The sequence below is a fragment of the Oncorhynchus mykiss genome, chromosome 23 (assembly GCF_013265735.2).
Source record: "Oncorhynchus mykiss isolate Arlee chromosome 23, USDA_OmykA_1.1, whole genome shotgun sequence".
Classification (NCBI taxonomy): Eukaryota; Metazoa; Chordata; class Actinopteri; order Salmoniformes; family Salmonidae; genus Oncorhynchus; species Oncorhynchus mykiss.
Window position 1 is genome coordinate 58,687,812 of NC_048587.1, and position 18,966 is coordinate 58,706,777.

Genomic DNA, 18,966 nt, shown 5'->3' on the forward strand with positions numbered 1-18,966 from the left:
ACTGTATTATAACCATAATGTACTGAATATAACCATACTAGACTATAATCATACTGTAATATAACCATACTGTATTATAACCATACTGTATTATAACCATACCATATTATAAACATACTGTAATGTAATCTCACTGTATTATAACCATACTGTAATATAACCATACTGTATAATAACCAGACTGTATTATAACCATACTGTATTATAACCATACTGTATTATAACCATACCATATTATAAACATACTGTATTATAACCATACTGTAATATAACCATAGTGTAGTATAACCATACTGTAATATAACCATACTGTAATATAACCATAGTGTAGTATAACCATACTGTAATATAACCATACTGTATTATAACCATAGTGTAATATAACCACAGTGTATTATAACCATTGTGTATTATAACCACAGTGTATTATAACCATACTGTATTATAACCATACTGTAATATAACCATAGTGTAATATAACCATATTGCAAATATAACCACATTGTATTATAACCATAGTGTAGTATAACCATACTGTATTATAACCACATTGTATTATAACCATAGTGTATTATAACCATACTGTATTATAACCATAGTGAAGTATAACCATACTGTATTATAACCATAGTGTAGTATAACCACAGTGTATTATAACCATACTGTATTATAACCATACTGTAATATAACCAGTGTAGTATAACCATACTGTATTATAACCATACTGTAATATAACCATACTGTATTATAACCATAGTGTAGTATAACCACAGTGTATTATAACCATACTGTAATATAACCATACTGTAATATAACCATACTGTATTATAACCATAGTGTAGTATAACCACAGTGTATTATAACCATACTGTAATATAACCATACTGTAATATAACCATACTGTATTATAACCATACTGTAATATAACCATACTGTAATATAACCATACTGTAATATAACCAGTGTAGTATAACCATACTGTATTATAACCATACTGTAATATAACCACACTGTATTATAACCATACTGTATTATAACCATAGTGTAGTATAACCACAGTGTATTATAACCATACTGTATTATAACCATACTGTAATATAACCATACTGTAATATAACCATACTGTAATATAACCAGACTGTATTATAACCATACTGTATTATAACCATACTGTAATATAACCAGTGTAGTATAACCATACTGTATTATAACCATACTGTAATATAACCATACTGTAATATAACCATACTGTAATATAACCACACTGTATTATAACCATACTGTACTATAATCGAACCGTAATATAACCACACTGTAATAAACATACTTTACTTAATATAACAATACTAGACTATAATCATACTGTAGTATAACCATACTAGACTATAATCATACTGTAGTATAACCATACTAGACTATAATCATACTGTAATATGACCATACTGTAAAATAACCATACTAGACTATAATCATACTGTAGTATAACCATACTAGACTATAATCATACTGTAATATGACCATACTGTAAAATAACCATACTAGACTATAACCATACAGTACTATATCCATACTGTAGTATAACCATGTACTATATCCATACTGTAGTATAACCATGTACTATATCCATACCCTGAGTATGAAACCGTCCCTCACTTGGATTTATGGGATACAGCCCAAATTAAAATGGGAGGAAATCATCGAGCAGATTTCACAATTTATCAGTCATCCCATTGGTCAGACTACCACAAAATGTGACAATTCACTCCCTATGCAAATGTGGGGTCTGAAACATGACACTTCAATTCAGCTCTTCTGACAGAGTGGTAAGGAGTGCAGACAGCCTTCTAGTGTTATAAGGCATGGGGACCATATGACGTACACAGAGCACTTTGTCGAACAAAATGTTAGTGTGAACCGGTCAAATTTCCCTATATAGGGGACTTCCCAACTAAGATGTTTAATTGTCTAGGTTGGGCTCTGCATCAAGAGGGGAGTGAGTGAGTGAGTGAGTGAGTGAGTGAGTGAGTGAGTGAGTGAGTGAGTGAGTGAGTGAGTGAGTGAGTGAGTGAGTGAGTGAGTGAGTTTCAACAGCATATGAAAATATGACTCGTGGCCTTCGGGGATTCAAATCCTGTAGCGCTTTTGCTCAGTTCTGCAACTCATGATTCAAGCGGTATTTATAATTTCTTTAAGGTATTGAGAGTTTAGCTGAAAGAGGAAGTTGGAGAAAGGATGGTGGAACAACAGGGACAAAATGGAGAGGAAAAGATGGAGAAGAGAGATAGAGAGGAAGAACATGAGGGTCCCTTTAAAAGACTGGTTTTGTCCCTCAGTCTCCTCAAGTTGGCAACAGATAGGAGATGTTTGGCTGGGTTGAAAGTCTCCCAGTTAAAGACTGGTTCTGTCACTCAGTCTCCTCAAGTTGGCAACAGAGAGAGGAGATGTTTGGCTGGGTTGAAAGTCTCCCAGTTAAAGACTGGTTCTGTCACTCAGTCTCCTCAAGTTGGCAACAGAGAGAGGAGATGCGTGGCTGGGTTGAAAGTCTCCCAGTTAAAGACTGGTTCTGTCACTCAGGAGATGTTGGTCTTCAGCGTAATGACTTTTGGTGGAGCCCTACAGTGTGTGTGTGTGTATACCTCTTGAGACAAATTGCCGCTGACCCAGGTGTATATTCCAGGGCAGGGAGACTCGATTGGAGATGGACAATTCAATTTTCTCACAGGGAGCCTTGCCATTTCCCTGCATGCCTCATTGCAAACACATCCTTGGCCTCTACAAAACCCTGTTGAAACCTGAGGAAATGGTTTCAACGGGTTACAGAACTCAAAATCAATGTCTAACTACTTTCCAAAGAACCGTGTACACAATTGGGCTATTTAAATTCAAGTTCAAAATTAATTTGAAATAATAATGAATGGTAGGACAAACCTCCTTGAGATGCCCTCGATTTCCAAGGCAACAGGTATAGGTTTGAATTGATTTACGGCATTGCACAGGCAGGAGGAGAGTGAGCAACAAAAATATTCCTAAAAGATGACTTGCTGCGTTGAAACTACTCTTTCTTCTTTCTGCTCTGTCTGTCTCACATGACACAGTGAACAGCCCTACTGTCTGTCTCACATGGCACAGTGAACAGCCCTACTGCCTGTCTCACATGGCACAGTGAACAGCCCTACTGTCTGTCTCACATGGTACAGTGAACAGCCCTACTGTCTGTCTCACATGGTACAGTGAACAGCCCTGCTGCCTGTCTCACATGGCACAGTGAACATCCCTACTGTCTGTCTCACATGGCACAGTGAACAGCCCTACTGTCTGTCTCACATGACACAGTGAACAGCCCTACTGTCTGTCTCACATGACACAGTGAACAGCCCTACTGTCTGTCTCACATGGCACAGTGAACAGCCCTACTGTCTGTCTCACATGGTACAGTGAACAGCCCTACTGCCTGTCTCACATGACACAGTGAACAGCCCTACTGCCTGTCTCACATGACACAGTGAACAGCCCTACTGCCTGTCTCACATGACACAGTGAACAGCCCTGCTGTCTGTCTCACATGGCACAGTGAACAGCCCTACTGCCTGTCTCACATGGCACAGTGAACAGCCCTACTGTCTGTCTCACATGACACAGTGAACAGCCCTACTGCCTGTCTCACATGGCACAGTGAACAGCCCTACTGTCTGTCTCACATGACACAGTGAACAGCCCTACTGCCTGTCTCACATGACACAGTGAACAGCCCTACTGCCTGTCTCACATGGCACAGTGAACAGCCCTACTGTCTGTCTCACATGACACAGTGAACAGCCCTACTGTCTGTCTCACATGACACAGTGAACAGCCCTACTGTCTGTCTCACATGGCACAGTGAACAGCCCTACTGTCTGTCTCACATGGTACAGTGAACAGCCCTACTGCCTGTCTCACATGACACAGTGAACAGCCCTACTGCCTGTCTCACATGACACAGTGAACAGCCCTACTGCCTGTCTCACATGACACAGTGAACAGCCCTGCTGTCTGTCTCACATGGCACAGTGAACAGCCCTACTGCCTGTCTCACATGGCACAGTGAACAGCCCTACTGTCTGTCTCACATGACACAGTGAACAGCCCTACTGCCTGTCTCACATGGCACAGTGAACAGCCCTACTGTCTGTCTCACATGACACAGTGAACAGCCCTACTGCCTGTCTCACATGACACAGTGAACAGCCCTACTGCCTGTCTCACATGGCACAGTGAACAGCCCTACTGTCTGTCTCACATGACACAGTGAACAGCCCTACTGCCTGTCTCACATGGCACAGTGAACAGCCCTACTGTCTGTCTCACATGGCACAGTGAACAGCCCTACTGCCTGTCTCACATGGCACAGTGAACAGCCCTACTGTCTGTCTCACATGGCACAGTGAACAGCCCTACTGTCTGTCTCACATGACACAGTGAACAGCCCTACTGCCTGTCTCACATGGCACAGTGAACAGCCCTACTGCCTGTCTCACATGGCACAGTGAACAGCCCTACTGTCTGTCTCACATGGCACAGTGAACAGCCCTACTGTCTGTCTCACATGACACAGTGAACAGCCCTACTGTCTGTCTCACATGGCACAGTGAACAGCCCTACTGCCTGTCTCACATGACACAGTGAACAGCCCTACTGCCTGTCTCACATGGCACAGTGAACAGCCCTACTGCCTGTCTCACATGGCACAGTGAACAGACCTACTGCCTGTCTCACATGGCACAGTGAACAGCCCTACTGTCTGTCTCACATGGCACAGTGAACAGCCCTACTGTCTGTCTAACATGGCACAGTGAACAGCCCTACTGTCTGTCTCACATGGCACAGTGAACAGCCCTACTGTCTGTCTCACATGGCACAGTGAACAGCCCTACTGCCCTACTGTCTCAAATAAAACTGTGAAGGACCTCGGCGTTACTCTGGACCCTGATCTCTCTTTTGAAGAACATATCAAGACCATTTCAAGGACAGCTTTTTTCCATCTACGTAACATTGCAAAAATCAGAAACTTTCTGTCCAAAAATGATGCAGAAAAATTAATCCATGCTTTTGTCACTTCTAGGTTAGACTACTGCAATGCTCTACTTTCCGGCTACCCGGATAAAGCACTAAATAAACTTCAGTTAGTGCTAAATACGGCTGCTAGAATCCTGAATAGAACCCCAAAAAATGATCATATTACTCCAGTGCTAGCCTCCCTACACTGGCTTCCTGTCAAAGCAAGGGCTGATTTCAAGGTTTTACTGCTAACCTACAAAGCATTACATGGGCTTGCTCCTACCTATCTCTCTGATTTGGTCCTGCCGTACATACCTACACGTACGCTACGGTCACAAGACGCAGGCCTCCTAATTGTCCCTAGAATTTCTAAGCAAACAGCTGGAGGCAGGGCTTTCTCCTATAGAGCTCCATTTTTATGGAACGGTCTGCCTACCCATGTCAGAGACGCAAACTCGGTCTCAACCTTTAAGTCTTTACTGAAGACTCATCTCTTCAGTGGTTCATATGATTGAGTGTAGTCTGGCCCAGGAGTGGGAAGGCTCTGGAGCAACGAACCGCCCTTGCTGTCTCTGCCTGGCCGGTTCCCCTCTTTCCACTGGGATTCTCTGCCTCTAACCCTATTACAGGGGCTAAGTCACTGGCTTACTGGGGCTCTCTCATGCCGTCCCTGGAAGGGGTGCGTCACCTGAGTGGGTTGATTAACTGATGTGGTCATTCTGTCTGGGTTGGCGCCCCCCCTTGGGTTGTGCCATGGCGGAGATCTTTGTGGGCTATACTCAGCCTTGTCTCAGGATGGTAAGTTGGTGGTTGAAGATATCCCTCTAGCGGTGTGGGGGCTGTGCTTTGGCAAAGTGGGTGGGGTTATATCCTTCCTGTTTGGCCCTGTCCGGGGGTGTCCTCGGATGGGGCCACAGTGTCTCCTGACCCCTCCTGTCTCAGCCTCCAGTATTTATGCTGCAGTAGTTTATGTGTCGGGGGGCTAGGGTCAGTTTGTTATATCTGGAGTACTTCTCCTGTCCTATTCGGTGTCCTGTGTGAATTTAAGTGTGCTTTCTCTAATTCTCTCTATCTCTCTTTCTTTCTCTCTCTCGGAGGACCTGAGCCCTAGGACCATGCCCCAGGACTACCGGACATGATGACTCCTTGCTGTCCAAAGTCCACCTGGCCGTGCTGCTGCTTCAGTTTCAACTGTTTTGCCTTATTATTATTCGACCATGCTGGTCATTTATGAACATTTGAACATCTTGGCCATGTTCTGTTATAATCTCCAACCGGCACAGCCAGAAGAGGACTGGCCACCCCACATAGCCTGGTTCCTCTCTAGGTTTCTTCCTAGGTTTTGGCCTTTCTAGGGAGTTTTTCCTAGCCACCGTGCTTCTACACCTGCATTGCTTGCTGTTTGGGGTTTTAGGCTGGGTTTCTGTACAGCACTTTGAGATATCAGCTGATGTACGAAGGGCTATATAAATACATTTGATTTGATTTGATTTGTCTCACATGGCACAGTGAACAGCCCTACTGTCTGTCTCACATGGCACAGTGAACAGCCCTACTGTCTGTCTCACATGGCACAGTGAACAGCCCTACTGTCTGTCTCACATGGCACAGTGAACAGCCCTACTGTCTGTCTCACATGGTACAGTGAACAGCCCTACTGCCTGTCTCACATGGTACAGTGAACATCCCTACTGCCTGTCTCACATGGCATAGTGAACATCCCTACTGTCTGTCTCACATGGCACAGTGAACAGCCCTGCTGCCTGTCTCACATGGCACAGTGAACAGCCCTGCTGCCTGTCTCACATGGCACAGTGAACAGCCCTACTGTCTGTCTCACATGGCACAGTGAACAGCCCTACTGCCTGTCTCACATGGCACAGTGAACAGCCCTACTGCCTGTGTCACATGGCACAGTGAACAGCCCTACTGTCTGTCTCACATGGCACAGTGAACAGTAACAAATCAAATTGTATTTGTCACAGTGCTGAATACAACAGGTTGAATACAACCTTATTGTGAAATGCTTACTCACAATCCCTTAACGATGTTCAAGAAAAAGAGATAAGAAAATATTTACTAAATAAAGTAAAGTAAAAAATAAAATATGAAGTAACACAATAAAGTAACAATAAAGAGGCTAAATACAGGGAGTTCTGGTATCTAGTCAATGTAAAGGGGTACAGGTAAGTCGATGGAAACTGTACATGTAAGTAGGGGTAAAGTTTCTGTGGTATAATTCCAGGCGCCTAAGGATAATAAGATAAGATCTTGTAATGTGCATGATGGCAATTCTCCTTCACAGTCAAGGCACAAGGTCAACCATTGAAACACCAGGAAGACAAATGAAGAAAAAAGGGAAGAAACAAGAAAATAAAAGGTTAGATTCCTATCCAGGTATACAGTAAGTGGAGGTTAGATTCCTATCCAGATATACAGTAAGTGGAGGTTAGATTCCTATCCAGATATACAGTAAGTGGAGGGGAGATTCCTATCCAGGTATACAGTAAGTGGAGGATAGATTCCTATCCAGATATACAGTAAGTGGAGGTTAGATTCCTATCCAGGTATACAGTAAGTGGAGGTTAGATTCCTATCCAGATATACAGTAAGTGGAGGGTAGATTCCTATCCAGGTATACAGTAAGTAATACAGTAAGTGGAGGATAGATTCCTATCCAGATATACAGCAAGTGGAGGGTAGATTCCTATCCAGGTATACAGTAAGTAATACAGTAAGTGGTGGATAGCTTCCTATCCAGATATACAGTAAGTGGAGGATAGATTCCTATCCAGGTATACAGTAAGTAATACAGTAAGTGGAGGATAGCTTCCTCTCCAGGTATACAGTAAGTGGAGGGTAGATTCCTATCCAGGTATACAGTAAGTAATACAGTAAGTGGAGGATAGCTTCCTATCCAGATATACAGTAAGTGGAGGTTAGATTCCTATCCAGATATACAGTAAGTGGAGGATAGATTCCTATCCAGGTATACAGTAAGTGGAGGATATATTCCTATCCAGAAATACAGTAAGTGGAGGGTAGATTCCTATCCAGATATACAGTAAGTGAAGGATAGATTCCTATCCAGATATACAGTAAGTGGAGGGTAGAGTCCTATCCAGGTATACAGTAAGTGGAGGATAGATTCCTATCCAGATATACAGTAAGTGGAGGTTAGATTCCTATCCAGACATACAGTAAGTGGAGGCTCCATTTTTTTCAATTTTTGTTCAGATTCTTCCTTTATTTTCAGGGCAGTGTCACAATGTGAGTCCCAAATGGCACCCTATTCATATAGGTCTCTCATCAAAAGTATTGCAATATACAGTATAGTGGATAGGGTTCCATTTGGGGTGCGAAAACAGGCATCGACCAGGAGTATTGATCCACACCAGTCCGAGCTAGGAACCAGTCCGAGCTAGGAAGAGGCAGCCGAGCTGCTCTCATAACAATCCAACATTATATTTACTTTGTGCTACAACTCTTCTATTCTCACTCTCTCTCCTGTTTCCTCTCCTTTAGGGTTAGGAGGAGAGGAATTTATATTATTGTCATCAATATACACTACATATATTTTAACCCTTGTGCTTTGCTGAGTAAAAAATAAGTACATTGTGGTATGGGTCAGATTGACCCGCACAGTTTAAACACACTCAAGACAGACAAAGAATCAAGTAAAAACAGCCAAAACTTTATTTTGTCTTGTCAGACCTTTCAGAAAGAAGAAATAACAAAAACATTTGATAAAAAAAAAACTCAGATTTTTTGTTAAAACATATTTCCTTTCTCACAATCATTTTCTGTTTGGAGCTCATTTTGCAGTGTCTGTGTCAGAGATCTGCTGCTCAGTACGAAGGAGAAGCTGGGAAAGCTCCTTTTCACCCAAACATAATTAATAAAGTGCAACCACAACCAGGCAAATCAAAATACTTCAAAGACACGTTTTTATTTTGGACCAGTGCAAATATCTATACACATAAAAACCTCCGGGTCAAAATGACCAACAATATCATGCTTGTATTCACAATCTACACAGATATTCCACAACACATCAGTGTCCACATTTTGAAGTTAGGTTCATGACCCTAAATGGGGAAAAGTAATTTAATTTCATGGAGAAAGAGAAATTAACTAGTATTTTAGACAACTCAAAAGTGGAAAGGACACGTAACATAATAGGAGGGTTAAGAGGGGGCCATTCAAAAACAATCATTGAAATTATGTGAAGTAAATTGTGTCGGCCTGGAGTTAGAATGGAGCTAATGTAGCAGTCTTTAGCTTCACAAGGATGTGTGCATGTGTGTGTGGCTGAATGAGATATCGAGTATCCCAGTATCTCCTCCCTCTCCCTCTCAGCACCACTCAAGGAGTCAGTATCTCCTCCAGGAGTCAGTATCTCCTCCAGGAGTCAGTATCTCCTCCAGGAGTCAGTATCTCCTTCCTCTCCATTTCCCTCTCTTTCTCAGCTTCAGTGTTTGTTTAACACCACCTCCGAATCTATCAAATCAATGTGCCTTGCTAGACAGAGCGAAACACTGCTCTGGTTATAGAGTAGGAGCAGGTACAGTAGGTACAGGAAGGTAGGAATGGTAAAACAGTGCAAGCATCAAATTGCTCAGACCTTCCTTTTCTTTCATTATCTCTGAATTGGAGGTTGACGATGTAATCAACATGGGACCCATGGGGTTCAGAAGCACTGAAGGCATCACACATACCACACTGACAGTGGTAGGAAAAAGTTCTTAAATATTAAACCACCCAACTATTCTGTATTAGAGTAACATCATGAAGACCACTGCTGTTTTCAGCCAGAGCACTAAAGACTAACTCCCACTTCAGAGGGAAACTCTCCAGGTTCCCTGTTACGCACACTGTGTTCTCTTCATCCTTACAAAGAAAATACCAGCCAATTAAAATATGAAGTGAGATTTAAGGATTCTTCTGAGACCATACCGCTACTGCAACAAGGACCTTTAGGAAGAATAGTGGGATTTGAGTGCATACGGTACTTAAGCAAAATCAAGCCATAGTCCGAGATGACAACTGTAATCCCCATCAACAAGCCACTATGCAGAACAATATCATTGATGCAAAGCTTTCAAAATAAATTTAACAGTGTCTGCGTCCAAAATGAAACTATTTCCTATTCAGTGCTACATTACTTTTGACCATTTCCCATAGGGCTCTGGTCAATAGTAGTGCACTATATAGGGAATAGGGTGTCATTTGGGACGAAAGCCAGTAAAACGTTGAGAGGGTTCTAGTTTAATCATTCCGACGGATTTGGACTCAAATGGACAGGCCGAATGAAAGGTCATAATCGCTAATAGCCTTTACTATGACAATGAGGTCCTGAATATTTTGAAATATATAGTCAGTTACAGTTTCTTCATTTCTTTATTATTTTTTATGTGCTCATGAACTGCATCGAATATAAGAGCTCAGTCTCAGAAGACACCATATATAGAGATTGGCAAAGTACACATTTCCTAGGTCCTCCAGTTAGGTGAGAAGCCGGTTCAGATCCTAGTTCCTCCAGTCGGGTTTATATTGAGAAGCCGGGTTAAGTTCCTAAAGTTAGGTTAATGTTGAGAAGCTGGTTCAGTTCCTAGTTCCTCCAGTCGGGTTTATGTTGAGAAGCCGGGTTAAGTTCCTAAAGTTAGGTTCATGTTGAGAAGCTGGTTCAGTTCCTAGTTCCTCCAGTCGGGTTTATGTTGAGAAGCTGGTTCAGTTCCTAGTTCCTCCAGTCGGGTTTTTTTTAAGTAGCCGGGTTAAGTTCCTAAAGGTAGGTTTATGTTGAGAAGCTGGTTCAGTTCCTAGTTCCTCCAGTCGGGTTTATGTTGAGAAGCCGGGTTAAGTTCCTAAAGTTAGGTTAATGTTGAGAAGCTGGTTCAGTTCCTAGGTTTAAGTTTATAGTTCCTACAGTTAGGTTTATGCTGAGAAGTGTGACATATGGGAGATTTAGAATGTCATGATTCATCCATCAGTCTACTACAGCAACATCCACACCAGAGCTACAACTGACACTACATACCAGCATTGCATTTTTCTCCATAGACACATATATCATATTGATGTTGTAGTTCTCAACATTCCACCATAAGCATACACTCAATCTCCTCTCTCACAACAGTCAAGGCTTTCTTTTCAAAACAAGTCGTGAGTCTTTAGAGTGATCTAAGAGCGGGAAAATAAGAAACTTAAATATATAAAAAAGCAATTTCAGATAAAACAAAATAGGTCAAGCAACATTTTCTGTAACAAAACCATCCGTAGAGTTGAAAATGGGATGGAAATCCATTTAACTAAAATTTCTCAATCAGTACATGGGAATTTAACAAAAGTTATTTCTATGTGCACTAAATCATCACACACAGCTTTTTATCTGCAACAAGTCAATTGGTTGGAAATACATCTCTGGTGGGAAAATGTGCATATTTTTTCATGCCGATTGTTTTATATTGGCATGAAATCTGTTGCCAATTGGATGGAAACCTAGCTAGTGACTAGAAAAAAAGTATTCAAAAAAGATCATAACCATCAAAAGCAAATGAGACCATTTTTTGAAACTTCGTTTATTAGCAAAAGGCCAAGTAGTTCCTCTAGCATATTATGTGTGCTAGCCTGGCCCTACTGCTTGTAGGGCATATTATGTGTGCTAGCCTGGCCCTACTGCTTGTAGGGCATATTATGTGTGCTAGCCTGGCCCTACTGCTTGTAGGGCATATTTATGTGTGCTAGCCTGGCCCTACTGCTTGTAGGGCATATTATGTGTGCTAGCCTGGCCCTACTGTTTGTAGGGCATATTATGTGTGCTAGCCTGGCCCTACTGCTTGTAGGGCATATTCTGTGTGCTAGCCTGGCCCTCCTGCTTGTAGGGCATATTCTGTGTGCTAGCCTGGCCCTACTGCTTGTAGGGCATATTCTGTGTGCTAGCCTGGCCCTCCTGCTTGTAGGGCATATTCTGTGTGCTAGCCAGGCATAGCCCTCCTGCCTATGGGGCCTGTTAACCTGGCCTTCCTGTGTGTGCTAGCCTGGCCTGCCTGGCCTGTTTTGTGTGGAAGCATGGCCTGCCTGGCCTGGTCTGTGTGCTAGCCTGGCCTGCCTGGTCTGGTCGGTGTGCTAGCCTGGCCTGCCTGGTCTGGTCTGTGTGCTAGCCTGGCCTGCCTGCCTGTTTTGTGTGCTAACCTGGCCTGCCTGTTCTGAGTGCTAACCTGGCCTGCCTGTTCTGTGTGCTAACCTGGCCTGCCTGTTCTGTGCGCTAACCTGGCCTGCCTGGCATGTTCTGTATGCTAGCCTGGCCTGGCCCTCCTGCCTGAAAAGCCTTTTAAGCCTCACATGGCTCTTGGTTGTGGTGACAGCAATTAAATGCACTGTTGCTGGCAGGCTATTGGTGTGGTATTATGACGTATCCACTTCCCTAGGCTGTATTCCAAATGGTAACCTATTCCCTATATTGTAATACTTTTGACCAGGCTGTTATTTGGGACGCAATCAATGGAAATTAGGTTCTTAGACTCTAAGGGCAGCTTCACCAACATCAGAATCTGAATATATGTAAATGTTTACCTCACAAAGGACCTCCACATCTCAACAAACTGTGAAGTTAAACCGCACTACCAGGGCGTAAAGGAGTTGGAGTAATAGGACATTCTCAGAAGTTGTAACTACATTATTACAATGACCAAATAACTGCTAGTATCTGAATGGATAATGTAGGGGCCTAGCTAAAGGCTGTGCAAACATGTTGTACTACCGTTATCAGATTAGATAAAACCAGATGAAAGGGCTGGATCTTCACAGCCTCACAACCCTGTACTGTAGATGCGATCCTACACCTGTTCGCACACCCTGTATGAGACAGAGGACACACTCCATGGTGAAAGCCCAAAATTAGACTCAGTGTGTTGTGTCAGTTTTCTGCTATGTCAACACTTCTCTCCATCTCTCCCCATGGCTCGCCTTCTGCCACCTCCAGGCTAGTAATATCTGCGTTCCAGGTGGCATCCTATTCCCTTTATAGTGCACTAATTTTGACCAGAGCGCTGGTCAAAAGTAGTGCACTATTTAGGGAGTAGGGTGGTATTTAAGATGGTGACATCTGCAGTTGGCACACAATATGCTGCTTAAGGACAGGGTCCAAAGAGCGTATACAGTATATTTCAGTGACAACGCAAGGCACAGCTAGTGTCCAGCTAGCCGTGTGTATAGTCTACAGTACGTCACATCCTGATGAGCTAGCCGTGTGTATAGTCTACAGTACTTCACATCCTGATGAGCTAGCCATACGTATAGTCTACAGTACGTCACATCCTGATGAGCTAGCCATACGTATAGTCTACAGTACGTCACATCCTGATGAGCTACCCATACGTATAGTCTACAGTACGTCACATCCTGATGAGCTAGCCGTGCGTATAGTCTACAGTACGTCATATCCTGATGAGCTAGCCGTGTGTATAGTCTACAGTACGTCACATCCTGATGAGCTAGCCATACGTATAGTCTACAGTACGTCACATTCTGATGAGCTACCCATACGTATAGTCTACAGTACGTCACATCCTGATGAGCTAGCCATACGTATAGTCTACAGTACGTCACATCCTGATGAGCTAGCCATACGTATAGTCTACAGTACGTCACATCCTGATGAGCTAGCCATACGTATAGTCTACAGTACGTCACATCCTGATGAGCTAGCCATACGTATAGTCTACAGTACGTCACATCCTGATGAGCTAGCCATACGTATAGTCTACAGTACGTCACATCCTGATGAGCTAGCCATACATATAGTCTACAGTACGTCACATCCTGATGAGCTAGCCATGTCTATAGTCTACAGTACGTCATATCCTGATGAGCTAGCCGTGTGTATAGTCTACAGTACGTCACATCCTGATGAGCTAGCCGTGTGTATAGTCTACAGTACGTCACATCCTGATGAGCTAGCCATACCTATAGTCTACAGTACGTCACATCCTGATGAGCTAGCCGTGCGTATAGTCTACAGTTTGTCACATCCTGATGAGCTAGCCATGTGTAGTCTACAGTTTGTCACATTCTGATGACCTAGCACATCACATCCTGATGACCTAGCCGTGCGTATAGTCTACAGTACGTCATATCCTGATGACCTAGCCATGTGTATAGTCTACAGTTTGTCACATTCTGATGACCTAGCACATCACATCCTGATGACATAGCCATGCGTAGTCTACAGTACGTCACATCCTGATGAGCTAGCCATACCTATAGTCTACAGTACGTCACATCCTACAGTTCTGAAGCCGTAGACCTAGAGTACACCTCATGACTCTTTGGTTTAGACTTGACATATCCTTAAAATTTTATTTTTCTGCGTAAAATGTGGCAAGATGCCAAGGTGTCGGTGTTACAAACATGTCATGGTATGTGTAATTATCACAAAAACCCAACAAAAGAACCTTCATCCGAGTGGCACAGCGGTCTAAGGCACTGCATCTCAGTGCTAGAGGTGTCACTACAGACACCCTGGTTTGAATCCAGGCTGTATCACAACCGGCTGTGATTGGGGGTCCCATAGGGTGGCGCACAATTAGCCTTGCATCATCCGTGTAGGCCATCATTGGAAATAAGAATCTGTTCTAAACTGACTTGCCTAGATGAATAAAGGTTCAATTTTTTTATTTTTTATAATAGCTTGGTTCATGTAAGCAGCATTGCGCTATTACAACCAGACTTGAGCATTGGAAATCTCATCCCATTCCTAGTGCAGATACTCAAACTCTCTAAGCATCATTTCATTCAGTTTTAGAGGCAATATCCCATTCCTAGGGCAGATCGGAGTCTGAAAGCACCCTGTCATTCAGTTTTACAGGCATGAGGGATTGCCTGCTAACAGCTTAGCTTCCTCCACTGTCCGACTGCCCCATACTGGGCTCAAACCAGTGATCCTCTGCTTCGCAACACACATGACCGCCCTCCTTGAAAACATTCCAACGACTTGAGCCACCCAAAATTTACCGATTGGATAGCTCCATCCGTGACATTTCAAGATAGCGGTGGAGCGATCATAATGTTCGTTCTTAACTCTGTTACACTTGCAGACCAAATAGAATGTTGAAAATGATGTGTATAAGCAATGTCAGAAAAAGCTAATTTGACCTGTTCAATATTCAGAGAAAAGATCAAAACAAGATGGGCGCTAAAAAATGTAATCATCCAATCTCTATGAACGGCCACACAACCTGAACCGCCATTACCAAATAAATAGCACTTACCTTCGTGAAGGGTAGTTGATCTTTGCACTGTTGCCCTGAGTGATTAAAGGAAAGTCCAAAATGTCTACTCTGTGTGTGTTTTATATCCCAATCATGTCCAAGTGTGTGTAATGTACCTAGATATAAAATCACAGTGAAAAATATTGATGTACTGCAGGCAATGGAAAGATAGCTCCAAATCACAGATATCTGAAATGGTTCCGCATACATTTGATTAATTTATGGATATGGTGTCTACTTACCTGTACAAACTAATTTGATTTGACTTTCAATTTTCATTGTACCATGCTCATTTATTTTCATAAACACACCTCTTACCTGGCTTACTTAGACAGTAATGCTACAGTGTTCAGCCAGGTCACCCGTGATTACAAGTCAGTATTTGACGTCCATCCATGTCTGAGGACGTTGGGAGATGACGTGTAAACCGGCCACTAGGGGCAACAGTGAGCTCTTTTACTCTGTTGGCTCTTTTTTCAAGTAGGTTTTGTAAGCATCTGTCTCTATTGCGAAAGGTTGCATGCTCAAATACAGCAATAGAAAGTTGTTTTTTTATATTTATGTTTTAAGCCTATCCCAAGGTTAATGCCTGAACTTAACCATAACCTTAAAAATGTGGAGATAATGTCTAAATGTTACCTTAAACACTTGATTTAAAAAACATTTGATAAACATGGATGAATGGCTAATTTTGCCGTGAGACTGAGAGCTTGTTGACAATATTACAGGTGATTACAGGTGATAACATGAAAATAATTTATTTAGAATGGAAATGGAACACTGGAATGGAATTTTACAGTCCCACGATTCCTATAATGTCAAAGATCATGCCTTCAAACTCATTTATGCCTAAAATACACATATCCCTATAGATACTCATAACTTGCTGAATTATCATTCATATTTTCACCCACATACATTTTCACCCACATAATCTACAAGCTGCTGAGATATGAACATTGTCTTTCATTGAAGACTGTCAATCCAGCTCACGCGGCAGGACATGTCACATAACATAACTCCTATGGATGAAACAAACAAACCAAACGGTGACTTTCTCTTTAGACCTGCTAGTCTTGAATGATCCAATGATTCAACTGTTAAGGAATCAAATGAACAAAGCAAAGCTGTTTACCTGTAATGCTCAGTAGGGACCTTCGAAGCCAACCTTCTCCTTCCCTGAGCCCTGGGTAGGAGAGGCAAACGGGCAGAGATCAGAGGTCCACTTACCCTCTGTGGAGAGCGGCACAGCAGCACAGCCAGCCAGGATAAGGTGCTTCCCAGCCCATGGGGTGCCCAGCCCCGTGCCCGCTGTCCACAACACTCAGGTTGGTCAGACACTGGGGCCAGATATAGCCTTTAACTCATCACACCCCATTACCCATCAACACGTTGAAAAAGATGAAGCATTACCGGTGGTCAGGGCTGCACTGGCATCAGGTACAAGCAGAGTGGAGTGGACATCACATATCCCCCCTTTGTGAATGTCTTTATGGTCTTAATGCATCAAGCAAAAATGAAACAATCCACTCCTGATCGAAAAGTGTGAGCTGACCGCAAAGTATTAAGCAGCGACCTACCTTGGGTACCGTGACACACAGACATTTTAAATAGTAGCAACATAAAGCAATGCAATTATGCTCATGACTTTACATGCTTAATGAAAGCAGCATATAAAGCCAGACAGTGAACTTTAGACTGTCATGTGACTACCATATAAGGCCACAGACAGCGGATTTGAGACAGTCGTGACCACATGAAGTTTGAGGAAGTAAAGTGTGGAGAGTACCTTTACTACCTAGGATAGTTGATGGAATGTTCCATGGTAGAACGCAGTTTCCAGACAAGAGGAGGAAGAGAGGAAGGAAAGACAGCGATAAGTGTCATGGTCATACTGACAGACAGGGAAGAAGGACCAAAGAACACTGAGTGGGTGCATCCCAAATTGAACCCTTTTCCCTATATAGGGTTCTGTTCAAAATAAGTGCACTATATAGGGAATAAGGTGCCATTGGGGACACACAGAGAGGCACAATGGGATGAATATCATATCCAAGATGAGGTAAGAGATTGAAGAAAGGATGGCATGATGGAATGCTGGTGTGAGTGTCAGTATGTGTGTGTGGGGGGGGGGGGTTCAAGTGAGCAATATTTCATTTCCGGCTCAGACTGAGTACTGCATGCTGGGAGACGAGCATCAACCAGACTGCTGTGGAGAATATGAGTCAGAGGATGTTTCCTAAATGGCACCCTGGGCCTTAGTTAACAGTAGTGCACTACACAGGGAATAGGGTGCCATTTGGGATGCAAAGAAAGACTGCCTTGGAAATGGAGAGAGGTTTTCAATCATCTAACTCACTGTGGCTCACTGTCTGACTGCTAAAGCATTTCAGCAGCAAGGGTAATATAGAGGGGGTCTGAAGTCCTATAGTAGCTACATCACAATCATGCATTACCTTCAGCATGTTTTGTTCTGGTTTTTATCATCACCTTGAAATGAATCACAGCATGATGGCATGATGAAACAGCCGGCCAAATGAGAATGAAGAATAGTTTGAAACATACTGGCAAGAAAAGTATGTGCTGATTTGAGGCGATGATTCGAGAGAGAGGGGGGATCAAGACAAACCAAGTCATTCACTGTTTCAAAGCAGATCTGAAAAGCAGATTTAAAAGCCCAGAGTACCCCAGCCAGCAGCAAGAGGAGCAGCAAAATAAGTATTTGTATGGAGCACATGGGGGGAGGGACCAAAGAAACAGAGCCCATACCTTGGTCGCCCATCATCAAGTGTGCCAGACCTTAAAGGAAAACAAGAGCAAAGTCAGCAGAGAAACAGGGGATCACGGAAAGGCTAGGGCTGCCTCCCAAATAGCACCATATTCTCTTTATACACTACTGGATGACCAGAGTCCTATGAGCCCTTGCCAAATTAGTGCACTATATAGGGAATAGGGTTTTCATTTGGGACATATCCTACTGTAGGTCAAACTGACAGACAGGCATCTGTGTCTGGTAGATGCCTGTGGTATTTTGGGAGGTGTTGGGGAGTCAGGGTAGGGGTGAAGGGGGACGGAGAGTGAGGATGGGGTACAGTCAGACAAGGTTGGGTTAGGGTGTTGAGCATATTTCCAACCAAGAGAGAGGTTGCAATGCATAATCAGTCAGACTTGCTTTAGTTAAATTAACTGTAATAATTGTAGGTTAGTTGAGGTTCCATTTGTCCAAGATGAGCCTCCTCTCAGAATGCTCAACCAGTTCCACCTGCTGTACCTACCTACCCCTAAAGCAATGGCCTGACTTGAACAAGGTTTTACGATGTGAATCTCTTACAATGGATCCACATTTTTCTACATTAACTTTCAAAGATCCAAACAGGGTATTTGCATAATAATATTATCAGTTATATAAAGCAATTTGAGCAGAGTCTGGTCATTTTCCCCTCCTTAATGCAAAGATGAAAGACACTATTGTAAGAAAATGCATTATTTAGTGTTCAGTTCAGAGTTTGTTCTTTAAAGTTGTATTCAGTTGTTCACTATGACACTACTATCTCCTTGTAAATGGGAACAGACTATTCTCTACTTCCCGCAGCTTGCAGAAACCATAAAATGTTTGTCCTATCCCTTCCAAACCATTAACTTATGTAATGTATCAACAATAACC

General features: G+C 42.8%; 1 protein-coding gene across 8 annotated transcripts in view; it reads right to left on the reverse strand.

The window, feature by feature from the left end:
* The window catches only part of LOC110503044 (neurexin-1a), a 738,556-nt gene that overhangs the window by 659,154 nt on the left and 60,436 nt on the right, over positions 1 to 18,966 (reverse strand). For 6 of the 8 annotated variants that reach the window (XM_036960888.1, XM_036960884.1, XM_036960883.1 and 3 more), the window contains exon 4: positions 18,072 to 18,101. In XM_036960888.1, the coding sequence (XP_036816783.1) occupies positions 18,072 to 18,101 (30 nt within the window). Of the gene's footprint in view, positions 1 to 16,437; positions 16,489 to 17,091; positions 17,101 to 18,071; positions 18,102 to 18,966 lie in introns of all 8 variants that reach the window. The other 2 variants (XM_036960881.1, XM_036960880.1) reach the window with 2 other exon arrangements.